Source organism: Falco peregrinus, chromosome 7 (genome assembly GCF_023634155.1).
Source record: "Falco peregrinus isolate bFalPer1 chromosome 7, bFalPer1.pri, whole genome shotgun sequence".
Classification (NCBI taxonomy): Eukaryota; Metazoa; Chordata; class Aves; order Falconiformes; family Falconidae; genus Falco; species Falco peregrinus.
This window is the reverse complement of record NC_073727.1, coordinates 47,603,547-47,623,130: the sequence shown is the minus strand read 5'-3', so window position 1 is coordinate 47,623,130 and position 19,584 is coordinate 47,603,547. Positions and strand designations below refer to the sequence as shown.

The window sequence follows — 19,584 nt, the reverse complement described above, 5'->3', positions numbered from 1 at the left end:
CCAGTTCCAGTTCACAGAACCTCCTTGCTAATTTCTCTGATGTTGTCAGTCTTTCACCAGGTCTGTGAAGAGAATATAATTGCTGCTTCAATCTCTGTCTCTGGCCTAAGAAGAGGGTTTGAAATATGATGTGGCCTGGAAGGAAAATAAGGTACAGAAAAAGAAGGATGGAAGGAGATTTCAAGAGAAATAAAAGGCTGCTCCTCCCTTTCTCCCCTTTGGGCTTTATACCCAGAGGCTGCATTTTAACCACTTGTATTTAACCTTTTCACAACACCTTGCATTATGGTGCTCTTTGTGAGAATGCTGCCATGCTACACAATCCTGTGGTGAACTACCATGACACCCCGAGGACAAAAGTGGGCCTATCTGCTAAAAAATGTCCTTCAGAAAACTGTTACAAGTAAACCCCGCCGAATTACAGAAGCGAGTGTGCCCCCCCTCCGGCAGCCCTGGGCTGCGGGGATGGAAGGTTGGTCCCCACCTCCCCCCATCCCCTGCCCCTGCCACTGCCCCTGCCCCTGCTGCTGCCGCTGCCCCTGTCCCTGCCGCTGCCCCCGTACCTGCCGCTGCCCCTGTCCCTGCCCCTTCTGACGGGACCGACGGGCAGGGCCAGCCCGAAATGCTCTCACTCTCTCAGTACCCCCGCGCACCGGGCTGAAGAGTCTGCGGGGGGACGGGGATTTTCGTTAAGCGAACAGGTTTGCACTGGATTTAAATGACAATGACTGCCGGGCCCACGCCTCACCCCGCTGGGGGTGGGTGAGGGGAGCGGGGAGCCCCCGCCGCCCGCCGGGCCGGGTGGGGCTGCGCGGCCGGGCCGGGCCGGGCGGCGCTTCCCGCGGCGGCCTGGCGGGGGCGCTGCAAGCCCGGCGTTGCTGGCGAGCGCGGCGGGCAGCGTGCGGCGCCTCGGCCGGCCCCGGGCAGCCGGCGGGGGCGGGTGGGAGAGCGGGGCCAGCGCCTCCCGCCTTCCCTCACCGCTGCCCGCAGACGCGGAGGGACGCTCGCCCCCGCCGACAGCCCCGCTGTCCCCCCGCCGAAGGGTCGCCCTTCGGCCGCGAAGGGGCTCGGTGCCCCCGCGGGGAGCCGTCGGTGCGGCCGTCCCAAGGGCGCTTGGGGGCAGCTGCCCGGGCCGTGCGCGGCGCGTCGCCCTTGCCGGGGGAGCGGGGACGGGCGCGCCCGCCGGGTAGCTCGCACGGTGGAGGCGGACCCCGCCGCTGCCCGGCCGGGCTGCCGTGCCCCCGACACCCGCACGCCGCCTCCCCGCGCCCCCGGCGGGTCGGCAGGGGGGCGGCCGGCGGCGGAGGCCGCGGGCGGCCGGCAGGGAAAGTTGGAAAGGCCTTGGGGGGAGCCGGGGCAGGGGGCTGGCAGCGGGGTGACGGGCGCGGAGGAGGAGCGGGGAGCAGCCGCACCGGAGCGCCGGGAGGAGCCGGAGGAGATCTGCTGGCGGCGCGTCAGGCGCCTCAGGGGTAGGGGAGGAAGGAGGACCCGGGAGGGGAGCACCGCGCCGGGGTACGGCGGGCAGGGAGGGGACGACGCGGCCGCCGGTCGGGGCGGAGGGGGGAGCGCAGCGACCTGTCGCAGACCGCCGCCGCCGCCACCGCCGGAGGATGCAGGGAGCGCCGGCTGCCGCACGGCCCCGCCGCTGCCTCCCGCGGGCGGTTGCGGGCAGCGGCGGGAGGGCCCGCAGCGGAGAGCGGGGAAAGTTGTGCGCGGCGGGGGCAGGGCTGCGGGCCCCGGGGGGGCAGGGGGGCACCGCCAGCAGCAGCACCGGGAAAGTGGGGTTGGAAAGCCGCGAAAGCCGCTTCTGGGCTCGCTGCCGGCGAAGCGCATTTAACCATCATCCCGGGGGTGAAGGGGAACTGGGAAAGTAACTCGGAAAAGTGAGTGGGTTTCTAATTTTTTTTTCTCCATCCTTTCTTTTTCCTCTTAATCCGAAAGGACCCGTTTAAAAGGAAAGCAAAAGCCGCCGTGTGCGCCCGCTGCCGGGAGAGAGACGGGGGAGGAGGGCACCGCGCACGGGCACCCTGCCTGTGCTGGGCGAGGGTGCGGGGTCCTGCGCTCGGTTCTCCCCCAACATGACCGTGTACCAAAGCAGCTACACATAGTAAACAGATTCATCATGCGACAAAGCGCAGGAAGGTGAGACACAAGAAGAAACAGAAACTAACACTGAAAGGAAGAGGGGGGAAGAAGACAGCGACTGCGAATTACTTCCAGATAAAGTGGGTGGATGTTGTGCAGCAGCGACTTGGGATTTTAGGGGATGCACCCTTATATTTTGCTTCTCTCTAGTCCGAGCCTCCCTTCTCCGGTGACAGAAAGCGGCCGTACTTGGTGGTAGGCAAACAGGAGGCAGAATAAACAGGAGGGGTTCTTTCAGCAGCGCTGGCGATGCCCTCCTGATCTGCTGTAAGGATATTTTTTTTTTCCCTCTTGGTGGATGTTGATTCTTGACCTCGATTTTGAGACCTTTTAGTTGCATCGTGGTTGTTGTGGGTTTATTTCTTTTGGCGAGGAGTGGAAAGGGGGAGGCTGGCTTCGGTGCTGAAAGTTGCAGTCATTATTTTGGAGCCAGCATGTGCACCAACATAGTCTACGAGTGGCTGAAGACCCTGCAGCTCCCCCAGTACGCGGAGTCCTTCGTCGACAATGGCTACGACGACCTGGAGGTCTGCAAGCAGATCGGGGACCCCGACCTGGATGCCATCGGCGTCGCCGTGCCCCACCACCGGCGCCGGATCCACGAAGCCGTGCGGCGGCTGAAGGAGGCGGACGAGACGGCGGCGGGGCTGTACTTCACCCTGGAGCCGCAGCCGCCGCCGCCGCCGCCCCCGCGGCCGGCGCCCCCCACGGCCGGGCGCTGCCCCCGGCGGGCGGTGGGGCAGGATGAGGCCCGGCGGGGGGCGGCCCCCCGGCACCGCCCCGGCGGGCGGCGGGGGGCAGCCGGCGGCGGGGGGCTGGCCGCCTACCCCCGGCTGAAGCTGAAGATCATGATCCGGGACAAGCTCATCCGCGACGGCATCAACCTGAGCAAACCCCCCTACTCCAACCAGGTGAGAGGGTCCCCGCCGGCCGCTGCCCCCCCGGCGGGGCCGTGGCTGCCGGGCGCGGGGGGGCAGGGGGGTGGGCGAGCCCTCCTCCAGGCAGCGGCGGGGGGCGCCGGCCAGCGGGGCCCGGTCCCCTCTGCCGGGCACTGCTGCGCGTCTCCAGCTGCGCCGGTGGCGTTTTCGGAGGGACACGCGGTGGGCACTTGGCCCCCGCCAGGTGCGGGGCGAGCGGGGCCGGCACAGGTCGGGGCCGGCGGCGCTCGTTGCCCTGATGCGGGCTCACAGGGTGGTGCAGCATCGCGCTGCCTCTTGGGTTTGCCTCGATGTGTTTTTTCATTAACCGGTTCTTTTAGTCCAGGGGTGGTTTGGGGCGTGAAGACTGAAACTGACAGCACGGTCTGAATGGTTTGGCTGCTTGTTTGTTTTTCTTTTTCTGTGAAACTTTTCCATTGTGTTGGAGAGTGATGGCTTCCCTCATCTGTTGTTAAAGGTCATGGTTTAGTGTCAGTTTCTGTTGGTGAAATGGCTCATGAAGCAAGTGGTAATCTGGCTGGAGGAACAACTCCTTCTGTTGCCTGGATTTATTTACTGGAGGATGGTGGTGACTGGTGAATGTCAAAACGATTCATCAGCTGCTCCGGCACAGGTCGGACTATCTCCAGTATACGTAGGCTGCTGAAAGGCCAGGAAAGTGCAGGTCTCGGAAGAGTACATTCCAGTTTGATGAAACCCCAATATTTACCTAATTCTTACCTTTTGAAAAGGTTAAAATGTAAGATTAATGTGGTCTAGAAGATAGGAAATGTTGTGTCTAAACTTTTCTGTGGGTTTCCTGCTGAAAACGCCATACATAGAGTAAATAAAGCAATAGAATTAAATGAATAGTGGCATGGAGGAGAAAATGCTTTGTGAAAGAAAATAGGGTATTATGGTGCATGGTTGCTTCAGAGTTCAGAATTAAGTGCTTCAAAGTTGTTTGATGACCCAAGTTGCCTATATTTTCTTTAATTATATGAGGTCTGATTTTTCGGAAAGACTGAGCAGTTGCAGTTGACCTTCAACTTGTGGGTACTTGAAGGAAGGTGACGGGGAAGTCTGGTGTTCTGGGTTTACAGAAATATGAGGAATTAAAATTGAGAATTAATTATCTGCTGTAGGGGATCTAGGTGTGAGGATAATGAGTAAAATTCAGCTTAGAGAACAATGCGGAGGTGTAGATAATAAGGCTGAGAGGACAGTAAGTTTCAGGACTCAAATTTTTTAACAGCTCAGTGATCGAGGGCCACTAGGCACTTTCAAGTACAGCACAGTTGAATGGTGTGAGATATTTGTTCTCGTTTCCTGAAACATCTGGCTAATGACATTGTCAGAGGCAGTGTATCAAATCTGATAGGATAGTAGTCTAATCTAACCAAACATCCATGAACATCTAGTCTAAGTACAGCATCTTTCCTCCCCCACCCCCACCCCCACCCCCCACCCCCGCTTTTGAAGTGCTACATCACTTCAAGACTGGCACCCTTCTGAAATTACTATTACATGTCTTATATAAAATAACTGCTATGGAAATTCTGGCTTATCAGTGTAGCTGCAGTGCATTGCCCACCTCCACAGATACATTTCACTTCTTCCTTTTGAGTTTGTGTATGTTCATAGTCACTGGTTCTGTCTTACCAAGCAAATCCTCTTATCTTCTCGTTTCTATACCTCTTCCATAGGAATTGTAAAATTTCTAAGATGCTAGCACATAACATCAAGGAAATTGAAATCTTTAGTGTTGATTTCTTCGTTAGCTCACTTTATTTGAATTTGATCAGTCTGATAATAGTGTGGATTAACTGTCAGGGCAAGCTCATCTTGCACAGAAAGTGTCACTCAGCTTTAATTGACTTAAATCTAAATGCAGTATTTTGAAATAGAAAGAGGAACCAAGCTTACTTACCTAGTTTTATTTCAGCCTGTGGTGTCAGTGTATTTATTTTGGATGATAAATGCATATAACATCATTTTTTTACAGTAATAGAGAAACTTTCTCCATCTCCTCACTGTGAATCACTTCACATCATAGCATGTTGTAAGAAACCATAAAGCTGGCAAAATTGGAGTGTGTTGCTCAACATGTGTTATTCTGAATGGCACCCACCGTAGCAATCCATCTCCAAAACAGCTTAAAGGGAATAGCAAAAGATCATGTCACTGTACATTATTCACTGGATGTTGTTTAAAGCAAGAAAAACAACATACTGTATTCTTTCATTTGGAAAAGAGCCAAAACTGTGTCTCTTAAAAAAAAAAAAAAAAACAAACAGAAAAATGTGGATATAATTTAAGCAACCTGTATTATACTTTTTGTATGGAACATGCAGTGTACAGACTTATGCATATCAAAAAAAATGGGATGTATTCTTTGCTGTGCACAGGATTAAAGAAGCAGTTGAGGTCTGTGTCAAGTTTTCTAATACATTTATCACGTGTCCACCTACAGACAGTCAGTGGATATCCTGAAGTAGGGCACTAGACACTGACCTATTTGATGTCCGTTGGCATTTCTGGTGCTGCTGAGCTGCTAACTAGCCTCCTACTTCCCTTCATGGCTTATGTGGGGAATGCCATCATCTTTTCCTCTTACTGTCTATGAATGGAAAGTAGTATCTATGAATGGAGGAGCATACTTGTGCATGTATGTATGAATACTCATATGTATCTGGATTTTACTTGTTTCCTGAAAAATACTTCATGTGTTCAGTTATGTGGTTCTCAGACAGTTTAGGAGTTCTACTTGAAAATATCCCTGAGAACTGGAAATGCTGCTCCTCTGTCTTGTTTATAGCCTTTTGCTAGCTGCCTGAGCCCTAGACTTGTCAAAAGACCAGAAATGAGTATTGGATGTGGCTGTGGAGATGCTAAAAGCATCCTTTTGCTGTCCTTCCAATGTTGTTGCTGTGTTTTCAGTTGAAGGGTGAAATATCAGAGTGGGGAGGATAGAAATGTACTGGCATGGTAGATTTTAGTTTAACTTTGATTACAGTCAGCAGAAATTACTAACTACTTAGCAGAGCTTAATATAAATCTCTTAAAGATGTGCAAACTTTGAATTGGAGCCATGTGTGGGGGTGACTTCAGTCATGGAGAATTATCACAAGCCATCTTGATTATTTCCATGGAGAATTAGAACAAGGCCTCACCTCCTGAAATTGCATCTTGTATATTTTTCAGGTATAACTCAAGGAATGTAACTGTAACTGAGAAGAACTCTACAGAAGTCAGATTTTGTTCCATGTTAGTAATGCTTCTTAATACTCACAGCCCTCTGTTTTAGTTGCACACATGCAGTTGCTGGCTGATAGCCTTATAAGTCTCATATATCTAAGGAACATCTTGTGGAGGTGATGGGATTGAACACCCTTCAAACAAGAACCCATGGTACCTTTCTGAGTCAAGTGTAACATCTGTGTATTCTCAAAACATCTAGCTGCTTTAAAAAATTATCCTTGATGATGGTAATTCTGTCCTTAATTAGGAACTTAATTATGTGCAGTGTAGGAATAGTATTAGTATTATTTTGCCATGTAGAAGTTCTGGGGAATGAAGTTATGGCAAAGCAAAATCAAAATGAGCAGCCTCCCCGGGTTCCAGTGGGCATGAACGAAGGAGAATGCAGCACTGACCTGAACCAGCTGAATCACAGGAAACTAAGCCTTTACCTCCATACAAAGACACTTCTTGCCTTGGTGGGCTTGTTGCAAAACAGGTTGTGTCCATGCTGCGTTTGAGCAGGAGTATTGTCACTAAATGTCGCTGTGGTAGAGAAAGCAGAGGAACACCGGTTTTGTCAATATAAAGACGAGTACCTTGTTGTGCAACATGCCAAGATAAATTAGGTATTCTATTTATCTCAAATATAGATTAAGTGACATTTAATAGTTTACTGGAATTTCATTACTATTTCTAATTGAAATAAATGGCCTGACCTGTTTCTTGAGGAACTTTGTTCAGTTTTTCATCTGCAGAGAACTGCAAATACATTAAAAATCACAAAAACCATACATGCATTGAAAGCTCCCATACCAATTAAGATGATTTTCTTAGCCTCAGTAAAGTTTTACTCATGTAGATTTCAATTTTTATTAGAGAGACTAAAACTGTAGTGTGACATATGTGTATGTACGTGACCTCATTGTCTTTCACTGTGCTGTTCATGATTATCAGCATGCTTGGAAAACAAACACTAAAAACTCAGCTGCATTTGAGGTCATAATCTCAAGAGTTCAAGCAGATGTAGAAAAGTAAGAAGTTAGATCCAAGTGAGTATCTGCTTAAACACCCAACCACATTTTTTTAAGTTCTGTGCTGATGATATAGCACAGATTTGTGGTTCTGATTAAATCTTTGTTTAATCCTTGCCACTACAAAATGAGGAATATTTCACATAAGTTAAATGTTAAGAGGTAAAGATGCCAGCAATACTGCTTTGAAATACACTGCTTCAAGCTGAGTCTCGGGCTGGGTAATGTAATGTAGTCAGCACTTTACATATCTACAGAGGTGAATTCAGTGAATTAAAAATATTGTGCTTTGAATAAATGGCAACACTCACCTATGCTAGAATTAAACATGAACCTTTTTCTAAAGACCTGGCTGCTTTGGAATAACTGCAACTCTGATTAGCAGAGCGTTCTCAAATATGCCTTGGGGAAAGCTGCCTATTGACAAAAGTTCTAGTGCATTAAGCAGTAACAATATTTTCATGGCAATAAATTAGCAAAGCTACAAGCAATGTTCAGGAGGTGAAAAGGTATCTTATATAAGAAAGCACTGAATTTGCCTTTGACTTCCTAAGTCTGTTTTCTTCTAAAGGAAATACAGCACCTTGTATATTGGGCATTTATTTCAAAGTCCTGGTTTATTAAACTCGCAGAAATACAAATTGGAAAAGATCTTCTTCCAGTCAGACCATTAAGGCAAAATATTGCAGAATATGAATAATACAGTACCGTGCTGTATTTGCATTTGAATTGTTCCTGAATATTTTAAAGTGTATTCAATCTCTTCTGGAAGTGTTGAATGTAAATCTTCCTGGGTTTCATTATCTCTCAGTTTTGAGGGGCAGAAGATCCCACAGGGCATATTAAAGGTGGCATCCTGAGAGAGGACAGTATCAACTCCACAGCCTTCTCCCCACTTTCTGTGGTCATATTCAGTGTACCTTCTCAGCTCTGGCCGTGGTGGGGGCTGGCAGAGGGGAAGAGGAACGTGTGGCTCCCAGCTCTGAGTGTGGGGCTGAGCAGCCTGCCACTGCGAGTGGCAGCAGCTGCCCTGGAAGGGTGATCCTTCCTTCGTCCTTCACATGGCTCTAAGTTTGAAGGTAAAGCTAAACTTACAGGTCCCTGGCAAAAGAGAAATGCTTGGCTTTTTGAGGTTCCCCAAAGGCTTTTTCTTCCCCCAAAAGACATGATTCAGCCAGAACTCAGTGGTACAAAGTTGAACTGAATTTTCTCATATCATGTGAGGTTTTGTGTGTACTGCACCTCAACAGGGACACCAGCAGTGCTGTGACAAAAGTCTAACTACCAATTTCACTCCTGCACACTTATAAACCTGTCCTGTTATAAGACATTTGGTGTTCATAACTCTTTCTGAGGAGAAAACACATTTTATGAAAAATATTTCTGTTGATACCCCCACCCCCAGAGCTTCTGTCTCTGACATATGTAGGATGATGAAGCCTGTACACACAACCACGTGTGAGGAATACCAAAGAAACCAAGATAATTTCTCACCAACAGAGTAATCTTGCAAACAGTATTTCTAGTTTTTTTCATGACCAATATCACTGTCTCACATATACCATAATATATAGGTCAGCTGCGTCCCTGATTTCAGATGTGAAATTGAAGAATTTGCCTAAAGTAATGAAAAACTTCAGACAGATGAAGGTTGGGACCCACTACTGTGGCATCTTTGTCCATTGCCTTATGATTAAGAGTAAACTTCTTTATGTGTAACAGAAAAGTGATCAAGGAATAACCAGTAACTTGGCTATATGGCAATTAGTTATGCCTGTTAATTTTGCCTGTTAGTTGTACTCTGTGTGCATATGTCATTATGAAGAGTCCCTATTCACTAAGGTATGTATAGATCCATATGTATAATCTGAAACATACTGACAGCTCTTACGGAATTTTTGAAAAGTGCAGCAGAGGGGTTTGAAGTGACAGGAATATTGTTATTGCAGATTAGGAATGAATTTATTGTATCACTTACAGGAGCTCACTTACTGGTCTGAGACTCTTCCAAAGCAGGAGAGGATGGAATGAGTTAAGACTACATTGGTAGGTTCAACTTTTAAATTACTTGCTTTGTCAGTTTCAATGAGCCCCTTTGCTTGGTGTTTGACAAAGCTATCTGGTTCAATCTCTTTGTCTAGGCTAATATGACATCTCATATTGATGTGCTTATCTTGACAAATGCGGTGGCATGTACATGCTGCAGGAATTGTCGTTTATTAAAAGAGCACGGCGGCACTATGTTTAGCACTGCTGCGTTATTTTGGGAGCGGCTGTGCAGCAGGAAGGGGAGATTCGGGTGAACCTTCCCTGACACTGGCAGTCTGCAAGCTGAGCTGGCCCAAAACCGTCTCCAGTGACTCATCCAGCCTCTTCAGTTTGTTACTTGCAGATAGTAAAAAACTTTTATTATGATTTTGCAAAACAAAAGACTAGTGGTGTGTCACATGAAACACAAGTAGAAGGGCTGTAAAATAGTATCTCATCCTGGTTCTCACAGACTCAGCAGGATGTGAATGACAGCGATGCATGCCTCTCACGGGAGCCTTGCTTCTCCAGTTGGTCCTATTCCCAGTGTAGTCAGTGGGGGTTTTGCCAGTGATTTCATTTGATGCTGAGTTTGGTGTGAAGTGTTCAAATTTAAATCAGCTAACAAGCACACCCTTACCGACTGTGATTGTGGGAGGTGAGAACAGGATGATGTGAACAATAAATACAACAGTAGGATGCAAAAAAAAATAATAAAAAAAAAAAGCAAAACTTTTCAGAGCTGTAAATATCTCTGTTAGCAGCTTGAACACCAGCAAGGCAGACTTCTGAACACAGATCTCATGAGTTTGCGCGAGAGTAAATGTTTGGTAGTCTCTGAAATCTGCACTAGTGTGCACTTAGCTGGAGTCAAGTACACATAGTTGTTTATAGCTGCCCCCTCGGTAACTTACAATGAGGGAGAAATGGCCATAACAGGTAGAAGATTAAACCTAAAACCAGGTACAAGTGTACAACTTCCGCAAGTTATTTTTTCCCAAGAAGAATTGCACTGGTTTTGAGGATACACACCCTGAAGCAGGGATGTGGTGTTATCACTGAATATGACATCAGTCAGAACTTTATGGGGGAATTAAGTCCAGTTGTGATGTCTGTACCTCAGAAACCACACAGTAAATTTGGTGTGGTTAAGGAAAGACTTAAAAAGCTGGAAAAAATCCTGCCTTTCAGTCAGGGACTAAGAAAAGCTTACACTGTGTTTTTCCCAGAGTTAGTTAAGTAGCCACTTGGCCATGCTCTCATATGCACAGAAGGAAATATTTTTATTAGCAGAAAAAGGCATTGAGAACTTCATGGCTGAGAGCTGGAGCTAGGCTATTCATGCTGTGAAGAAGGCCAAAAGCCAGTGTAAACCAAAACCTCAGTAAGTCAATATTCATAGAGAAAAAAAAAAAACCACTCGAAAACCGAAATGAGTGGGTGCCAGTTCTTCATCAGTGCCCTTGGTTTGTGGACCGGTGCTTGCTGGGATCAACTCTTCTGCCCTGGCAAACTTCTGTCCCTTGGCTCCACATCTCCTCACCCTGCTGTCCGAGAGCCTTCTGTGTACCCTAGAGCTACCCATTCCCTGACTTCTCCTAAATCATTTCCCTTAAGTCTGCCTCAAGACACACTATCTTCTTCCCTAAAAGCAACCTCTTTCCTACCCAAGAATGTACATCTTTTGCCTTAGGTCTCCCTAACCTTTTTCTCCCCCATCTACATGCACTCAGCAAAACTGAGGAGTGTTAACCATGATCTCTTTGGGTGGACAGACAGGACTGATGCAGTGATACCTTTTTGTACAGCTTGAGACAATGCTGCATCTTTCTCACTTGATCCCATCCCACTACACCCCATCCCATTCCAAGCCCTGTATGTGTTTCACTCCATATCTCTCTCCTGCTGCCCCTGAGTCTCAGGCTTTGATTTGGATCCTGCTCTTTCCTCGCCCATGCTCTGATGAGAAGAGGAGCTTTCTCTCCCACTCAGAAGAGTGGGGCCATCACTTCTCTCTCCTTTGCTCTCAGTGCCCCCAGCTGCCTTGCCGTTGATCAGCACAGGTGGCTGAGCCCAGGCTGTTCTCATAAAAGTAAAGATCTAAACTTCGATCTTATGAAATTCAATCTTAAAAATGCCGCAGGCTGCAGTTATCCAAAATCCCTCTGGCCCCGGTATTGTGGCAGAAGGAAGGGATTGCTCTAGGAAGAGGAGGATGTATTACAGGTTTCAAACATTTGTACGGGACTGTATTTATGGGACTGTATTTGTCTTTTTGAAGCAAGACAGAATGTACTGTTAAAAAAATAAGTTGTAACCTCATCAAAATTCTGAGTTCAATACAAAAATGTTGAAAGCTTTTTTTTTTTTTTGGCACAATTTTTTAGTGCTAATCATGTGATCATGATAATTGCTTCTAATTTCAGCATTTCTGAAATCTTGTCCAGTTGTTTAGTGGCTGCCAAAATGTTTTTCTTCAAATTTTGTTTAAACTTGTTCTACTAGTAGTTTTTTATGTTCTACTGTGTTGAAAATTTTTTTACAAATGCATCTCTGACCATTTGTACATCTTGTAGTTAAGGTTTTGCCCTAAATATCCAGCTATTAGTTTAGCAGATGTTTTTCTATAGCTAGGAAATGAGAAGTACTTGAATAAAGAATCATAAAGAATTGAATTTGCCCTTGAGAAGGTCTGTCACAAATCTTCACGTGCTAGTTCCTATACTAAAATTTTTACCTTAAAGATAAGAATGAGTGACTATTTTCAGCCTCTGAATCTATATTCTCTCTCATATCAGACCAAACATCACAAGGAGGTCTCATTTTAAAACACTACTCTGAAGAAGCTCAAGGGTTAATAAGTGGAACTGTGGAAATTACTAACCAAAAAGGTTTACTCATTTTAAAGTGTTAACATCCAAAAAAGGAGAAAAAGGAAAAAATAAGGAAATGTGACTGAAATTATACCAAGAGATCTGGAAAAAGAGCGATTTTGATTTCACCTGCTTTGTTATTTTCATGTGAAGAAAATTTGTTGGACTTTCCTGTGATAACTTCTAAATAAGGTGTTGCTAAGAGCGGATTTTCACATATACTTGATATTTACACAGTGGTAAAAATAATGCTCTGTAGCTTGTGGAGTAGGATGGAGCAAGAGGAAGTTTGACAAGAATATCACTAGCTGGTTTCTGTCCAGCTCTAAAAATTACATACAGTAAGGTCGTATTTCATGCAGGCAGTGACTAGAAGTAATGAAATGTGTGTGTCCTTGCCAATAATGTCAAAACCAAACCAAAAAAACCCAGTTGCCCATTTTGTATCACTTTTAAGAAGTAACATTAGTATCCCTAGCAAAGGTTACGGCAAAATTATTCTAAACATTTGACTTTATTGCCCAGATTTGTGGTCTAAAAACTCAGTGTTTGAAGAAATATTGAAAAATTCTCCTTTCATTAGTAGTTTGGGTCCTGATGCAATAATTCCCCAGGAAAATGATTTTATTCCTTTTGATAGAAAGGCATGCACATGCTGCAAAGTGAAAGGAACTAACTTAATTGCTCTCAGGTAGCAATGGAAATCAGCTGAGCCAGGCTTGCTTCTGCATACTTCCAGGCTAGTGGCTTCAGTGCTCATTTACTTCTGGAAGTATGAGTAAAACTGTGCAGGATTGAACCAGTTTGGGATATTTTTCCAATGATTCTTAGATAACCTGCAATATCATTTGTCATAGGTAAGTGTTATGCAAATTAATGAAAGCAGAAATTGCTGTAATTAGAAGTAGTCTGAATCTCTTGTTGAAGTTGGCTTGTACTGATACTGTAGCAAGTATGTGACAGTGTGGGCGGTGTGTATTTTACAAAATACTACATCACTTACAAAAGCGGGTGCTTTTTGTATAAGCCATCAGTAGCAAGTATTAATTCATCTATATAGGAAGTTGTAAAGGCCTGAGGTGTTTCCCTAAGGAATTATTTCACCTTAGAGCTGGAAACTTACTTAAAAGAGAATTTCTATTCTAATCCTACGTATGTTAAAAAGAACTGCTTATGCAACCACTGGATTCATTAAATCAATTCCTATGGTGTCTAACAGGAAATAAGCTGCTGCAGTATATCCTTCCTCTGTGTGTGATGATTTTGGAAGGAGCACAGATTTGTCCAGAAGAACTAATTGTTTTCATAGTACTTGTCTTATAGATCTTTCAGTGGCTGAAATTGATGTAATAGTTAATAGTATTGATCTAGATTTGGAAAATAAGGCAGAAATTCCTTCATGCTGAACACACTTCTTCCTGTAGGTGTAAGGAAATTAACATCTTTTTAATAAGAAATAGCTTCATACTTTCAATAAATATGAATGAAATTCAAGGCAAAGGTAGTAAAGGAATTTCAAGAGCTGATTTTCCTTTTCTTCTTCTTGCCTCCTTTGTCGTATTTACAGTGGAAATATGTTTTTCTCTAATTTGAAATTTCTGTACAACTGGACAAAACCAATGTCTTCCTTAGCACATTCTAACTTAATAATCTTCCTTTTTTTGTTGTTTCCCCTGATAGTTTGTGCAGTATGAATATACACTTCATGTACTTGATGGTTTTCAGTTCATAAGTGTCTAATTTAAAATTTTCAAGGTGTGCTATTTTTAACTGAAGTGGTGGCATTTTTCTTCCTTTAAATTAAACATGGTGTTTGAACTCTGTTATGATCTTTTAGAGGTGGTGTCTTCAGAATGACTTTCAGAATGATTCAGGTGTTTTCAGTAACATCTCACTGCTTTAGCCAGTCCCTCTAAGAACTTATCTTGGCTCTTTAGTAGTACAAGCTTGCTTTATTTTTTTTCCTGCTGCCTTTTTTTCTTTTTTTCCCTCCTTACTATTTGCTGATACATTGTTTTACTTATCTGGCTGCTTCTGACAAAAGATAAAAACCCTCCATTCTAAATGTTACTGCTTTTTGATTGCTTCTTTATTTTAGTGGAGGTTTGTCTTACAAAATGTTGCATTTACAAAAAAAGCCAAACCACCGAACTTTTCTGCAGACTCTTTCAGATAGTTACCTGAATAGTTATTATCTACTAGTGATTATGTATATCACACAGACAAAGATTAATATGTTAACAGAGCAGTGTTTATGAGTTTATATTGCATGGTTTTAGGGGCATGTATGAATATTTAGGTTTTAGTTTCGGGGATTTGGTAATGTTTCTTAACAGACTGCAGCACTGAATTTTTGTCTTTCTGTACTTCCCTGCAGTCTGTTTGCTAGCTGCTTGAAAGCAAGATGTCTGTGCAGAATATGTAACTGAAACTTGTATGTTGGTAGGTAAATAGCACTTTGATACAAGAGGAAACTTCTGCAGTTCAAGCGGTGTTACCAGTTGCCTTTTCTATAGTCGGATTTTCAAAAGTAAAAGCGTGTTTGTGATAAACTCTGTCAGGTGCATAGGGTCTGGACCTGTTACCTCCTGTCATGAAAGTCGGTGGAAATTTTGCTGTTGATTTGGTTGGGAACAGACTGAGGGTTTTGCCGAGGATCTACAATTCTGTTTTCAAAGTACTAAATCAAAATATGTAACCATTGTGGTTTCTGGTTGAAACATTGCCTTGATCTAAATGGCTCTTTAAATATATTTTTATTAGCTTCTATTTTCATGAACTGGTAATAGTCTTTTTCTTGGAATGGGCTGTTGAGATTGTGGGGATTGTGGGTGTCTCCCCAGTTAATGTTGCCATCCAAATACTGCTAAATTGATCTGTACCTCATTTCTAAGTTTTTTTCTTTTCTTTTCTTTCTTTCTTCCCCCCACCCCCATGCCTTCTGTTTCCAGTTTGGAGACTTTTGAAATAAGTCCTAGACTGTCAAACAGCGTGGTGAAATTCTGGATGGTTTTCTTATTTTCAGCTAGAATTAAGGGGAGCAGAAAATGTAATCACTAATAACGACATGCTTTTTGGTATAAGAGAAATATTTAGAAGGCAAGAAATGGAAAAAAGTAGATAATTGTTCTGTTATTATTTACTGATGCTGTATAGCCCTTTCAAAAGGATTTTTAGCCTATTTAAGAAGAGTAATCCTATACATTAATTATTGGTGCCTTACTGGGCTTAAACTGCCTGGGAGGAGCTAAACTTGGAAAGGAGGTATGAGCTGTAGTAAAGAAATCTCAAGAGCAGCCAGGTTGAGAAAAAAGTTTTTAAACTGCAGGTTTACATAGTGGTATTCTGGAGCTGTGTGCTCCAAGGAGGAGGTAACTTTGACTTTGGTGAAATGGTGGGATTTGTTTGGAGATGGGTAGATTGGTTTACTTACTTGTTCAGTCAATCCTAAAGGTAGAAATTTGGCAGATGTTGTAACTAATTTCCTGTTATTTATTTAAAGTGATGTGTTCAGAGGAGTTGCTGTCTATCTGTCCATACGCTCACTCACTTTTTCTTCAGAATCTCTGGCTTCTGCTCCCTTTCCTGATAAACACATATTTTTAGACCTGGTAGATCATTGCTTGTGCCCATGTAGACCATTTTGTCAGCTTGGGGGGGGAAAAAAGCCTAAAAGGGTATGTAAATAACACTCTTAAGGGTGTTTTTTTTCTACTGTATAAAGAATACTTAAACCTTGGGTTTCCAAATACTGTCAGTGTCTTTTAAATACAAGAAAAAGTTGGAAAAGAAAAGCACCTTTTTTTTTTTTTTATTAGGTTTATGTTTAAATCGTAGCTCTGGGTGTTGTTGAGACAGCTTGCAGCTGAAGAATATGTTTAGAGAAAAACTCCTGCAGTTTTATGCAACTTCTTTTCCACTGTACAAATAGGTGGTAATGCTGCATGCAACAGAGGCAACTGTGTATCTCTAAAGATCAGAAGCAACAGTGAAATTGGTGCAGGGGTTTTCCATGTGTTCCCTTTCAATATATCTAAGGTTTGACTAAATTGATATTGCCAAAGTTGTAAAAATAATTCTGTATATGTGGTATCAGTTCCACACCGGCAGTGAAAATGTCCTTCTGCTGTTTGGCTAATTGGTAATACCAACCCTTAGTAATTTTTGTGATTGAAATGCTTGTCCAATACCTCTGAATAGAGGTGACATAGTGACAAGCGTTTTCCTCAGGTGTGAGGTGGGTTTTGAAGCTACTGATTGACAAGCAGTTGTCTAACTTTGCAGAAGTTGCACTACTGGTGATCTTATCTTGGCTATTAACCTTTTTACAATGCTAAACTCTCTTTGCCATTAGAATTTTTTTCCTAGTGTCTTACTTAAGTCTTCCAATCAACAGCTTTATCTTGTTACTTCTTGCCATGTCTGCCAGGGGCATGGAGAGTAGAGGGTTTTTTTCCATTTCCTCTCTTCAGCTTTAGCTACCTAAATGTCTATGCTAAAATAGAGAGGATGGTTCATTAATTCTCCTTTTGTGTTACACTTTCTGGATGAATTCCCATTCTTTGACGTTGGTCCCTTCTGTACTCTTTCCCTTGTTGGTCTGAAGGGGTCTGGGCATAATATTCCAGCGGGGGCCTTGCTGGTGTTGGGCAGAACTTAAGTTACTCTCTTTGCTGTTGATAATTTGATTCATTTACTCCCATATGGCTGTTGCCTATTTTTTTACATTATGATATTGCTGACTCATGCCTTGGATCCACAGGAGGCCCCGGGACCTTTAGGTAGCAGAGCGAGCCATTTGTTTCCCATTATTGCTGTGCGTAATGATTCATAGTCAGGTGTGCTTTCTTGCTGTTGTCCCTGATGAATAACATCTCTCTATTTATCAGACTCTACCTCCAGTTTAAGGCCATTTTAAAGTCTAAGCCTGGCCTCCTGTGTACTAATGCTCCAACCAGTTGAATGTGACCTGCTGATATAAAAAAAAAATATTTTCTGTTTTACTACCCAAATCAGTACTAAAAATAATGATTATTGATGTACTGAGGACAGCCCCCTGCAAGCCTTCTTTTGATACCTCTTCAAATTATGGCATAGATTGTTTGTAAATGTGGTTTTCCTCATGTTTTGTACTCCTGTGTTATTTTCATTTAGGCAGTGCTTCCCTAGTTTGCTGATATAAATGTAGTATGAAACAGTATCAAAAGATGTAATGAAGTCAAGAAGTCTGGCATCTACTTATTTCCATTTTTTTTCCCAGGATGTATGTTTGTCTAGCATACAAAGAGATTAGGTTGATTTGACGTAATTAATTTGTGACAAGACAGTGTTGACTGTTAAGTATCTTGTCACTTCTTGATTCATGAAACAAAAGCATTTTTTTGTGCGAGGATCAATAAGGCTTTCCCTATGCAGCATCATACTCTTGTTCCAACAAATACAGGTTTGTTTCATCCTCCTGTTACCTTCCCTTACCCAAAAAGTAACTACTCTCGGTCATGTACACCACCAGTTTTGGGAGAGGGTACCATGCTTTCTTGGTACACAGCAGACCCCATCTCCCTGTGTGCACTCTCCTGTTTCCCCTCCCCTGCCCCATGCTACCAGTCTAGTAGTGATCATAAACCTCACATAGAAGGTCAACTCCTTTTAGAGCTGTTTGCCCCTGCATAAACAAGGTTTTGTCAGGCACAGACACCTGTGGGTCCTCTGTGTTTCAGCTCCTGCTAGTTTTCTGTTGGATAGGGGGAACTGAGGATAACGCTGTGTGCACTATAGCACTTTGTGCTTGAGGAGAGTTCATCCATAGGCACTACAGGAATGTGTACGTGCAAAAGCGGCGTCTGCAAAGGAAGGGCTTGAGACACTTGCATAAATCATCTCCTGGGAAGTGCTGTGTGTGTTTTGGTCACTGCCAAGGATCTGGCCTGATGTGTATCGAATGCTGTGTGGCATCCATTCTGTTGTTCTGGATGTAGATGAAGAAAATTGTAACATGTCTGGGTCACACATGAATCATGATTTTCTCAGCCCTCAGAAATATCTTTATTTTATGTTAGTCTGACTCAAAAGTATAAACTGTAGGAAACACTTTTCCTACTGGGCATGTCACATAAAACCAAATGTGTGTGTGTTCTGTGTCTCCCTGCATACATACTGACCTGATTCAGGGTCACTAGGGGTAGGACTAATGTGGCTTTTAATTGCAGGCCTTTAGGATTTTGCTATATAATTGCAAGGATATCCCCCTCCCTCCCTTTCTCCCTCTGGATAACTGGGTGCATTGGTTCTTCTCAAGGAGTCTCTGCTATTCTACATTTTTCCTCTTCCATCAAGACCTCAGAAAGTTTCATAGACTTTTTGTAGGTTTGGCAATGGGCAGACATGTATCCTGCAGTTTGTTTATGGGTATTTTTTTGTTTTGTTTTTGGTTTGTTTTTTTTTTTTAGAGAGGGTAGTCAAACAGTAGATTAGTTTGCCCTAGTTTATGCAACATCCCAGGGCCAGGCCTGGCAGTAGCCTGCTGTGCAATATGGGCAATTGAATGACTGACACAGGAACAGATTTACAGGGCATACTGCAACTTTCCTTCCTTCTGTGCAGAGAAAAGGTGCCCTCTCCTTTCTCTCTCCATTGTGCATTTTGCTGTTCTTTTGCCAGGAATTCATCACTCATGCTTTTACTCTCCAGGATCTCCATCCCTTTTTAAATGCACCTAACCTGTCAGTTGTGTGGGAGAGTCACAGCGGGATTATTGTAAATCTCTTCTTCTGTCAACAGTGGTTCAGTAATGAAATCTCTGATGCCATTATCTCTGAAGAAGGGCTCTTCCTCTATTAATTGCACTGCATGACAGCCATACATTGTGAGGATCTTCTTGCTGTGGTGTTGCAAAAGGCAGAAGCAAGAGTGGTTGACTATTACTAGTGGTACCTTAAGCATTTGGCCTACTGAGAAGAAATCCTTTCCTGACTCTAAAATAAGTACTCGGTCATATGCACAGCATCTTGAAAGATAGCACAGTAATGTAACTGGGGAGAGATGTGCTGCTGAAAGGAATCAGGTTTGTGGGAAAGCTCTGGAGAGTTTAATTGCACAGGCAAGAGAAAACCAGAGCCAAGTGACTCTTGTTTCCTCAAGCCTTAGCGATAGAAGTGGTAGATGAGGAAAAGCAGCATCTGCATCCCCATGTCTGCTTCTCCCTAGTGCTGTATATCTTATTCCCTACTTGTATAAACAGCGGATCTTCTGGAAAACGCAGTGGGAACCCATTTAGTATCTTTAAGTGTTGTTGGCACTGTTGTTCTAATGGACTGAGTATGTTTTGGTGCACAAATACTGATCTTA

General features: G+C 44.0%; 1 protein-coding gene across 5 annotated transcripts in view; it reads left to right on the top strand.

Annotated features, from left to right (window-relative positions):
- Positions 1 to 1,419: 1,419 nt before the first annotated feature.
- LOC101915770 (SAM and SH3 domain-containing protein 1) overlaps positions 1,420 to 19,584 on the top strand; it is a 569,828-nt gene continuing 551,663 nt past the window's right edge. For 4 of the 5 annotated variants that reach the window (XM_055810044.1, XM_055810043.1, XM_055810042.1 and 1 more), the window contains exons 1-2: positions 1,420 to 1,469; positions 1,942 to 3,056. In XM_055810044.1, the coding sequence (XP_055666019.1) occupies positions 2,580 to 3,056 (477 nt within the window). In that variant the 5' untranslated portion in view covers positions 1,420 to 1,469; positions 1,942 to 2,579. Of the gene's footprint in view, positions 1,470 to 1,809; positions 3,057 to 19,584 lie in introns of those variants that run through there. The other variant, XM_055810041.1, reaches the window with a different exon arrangement.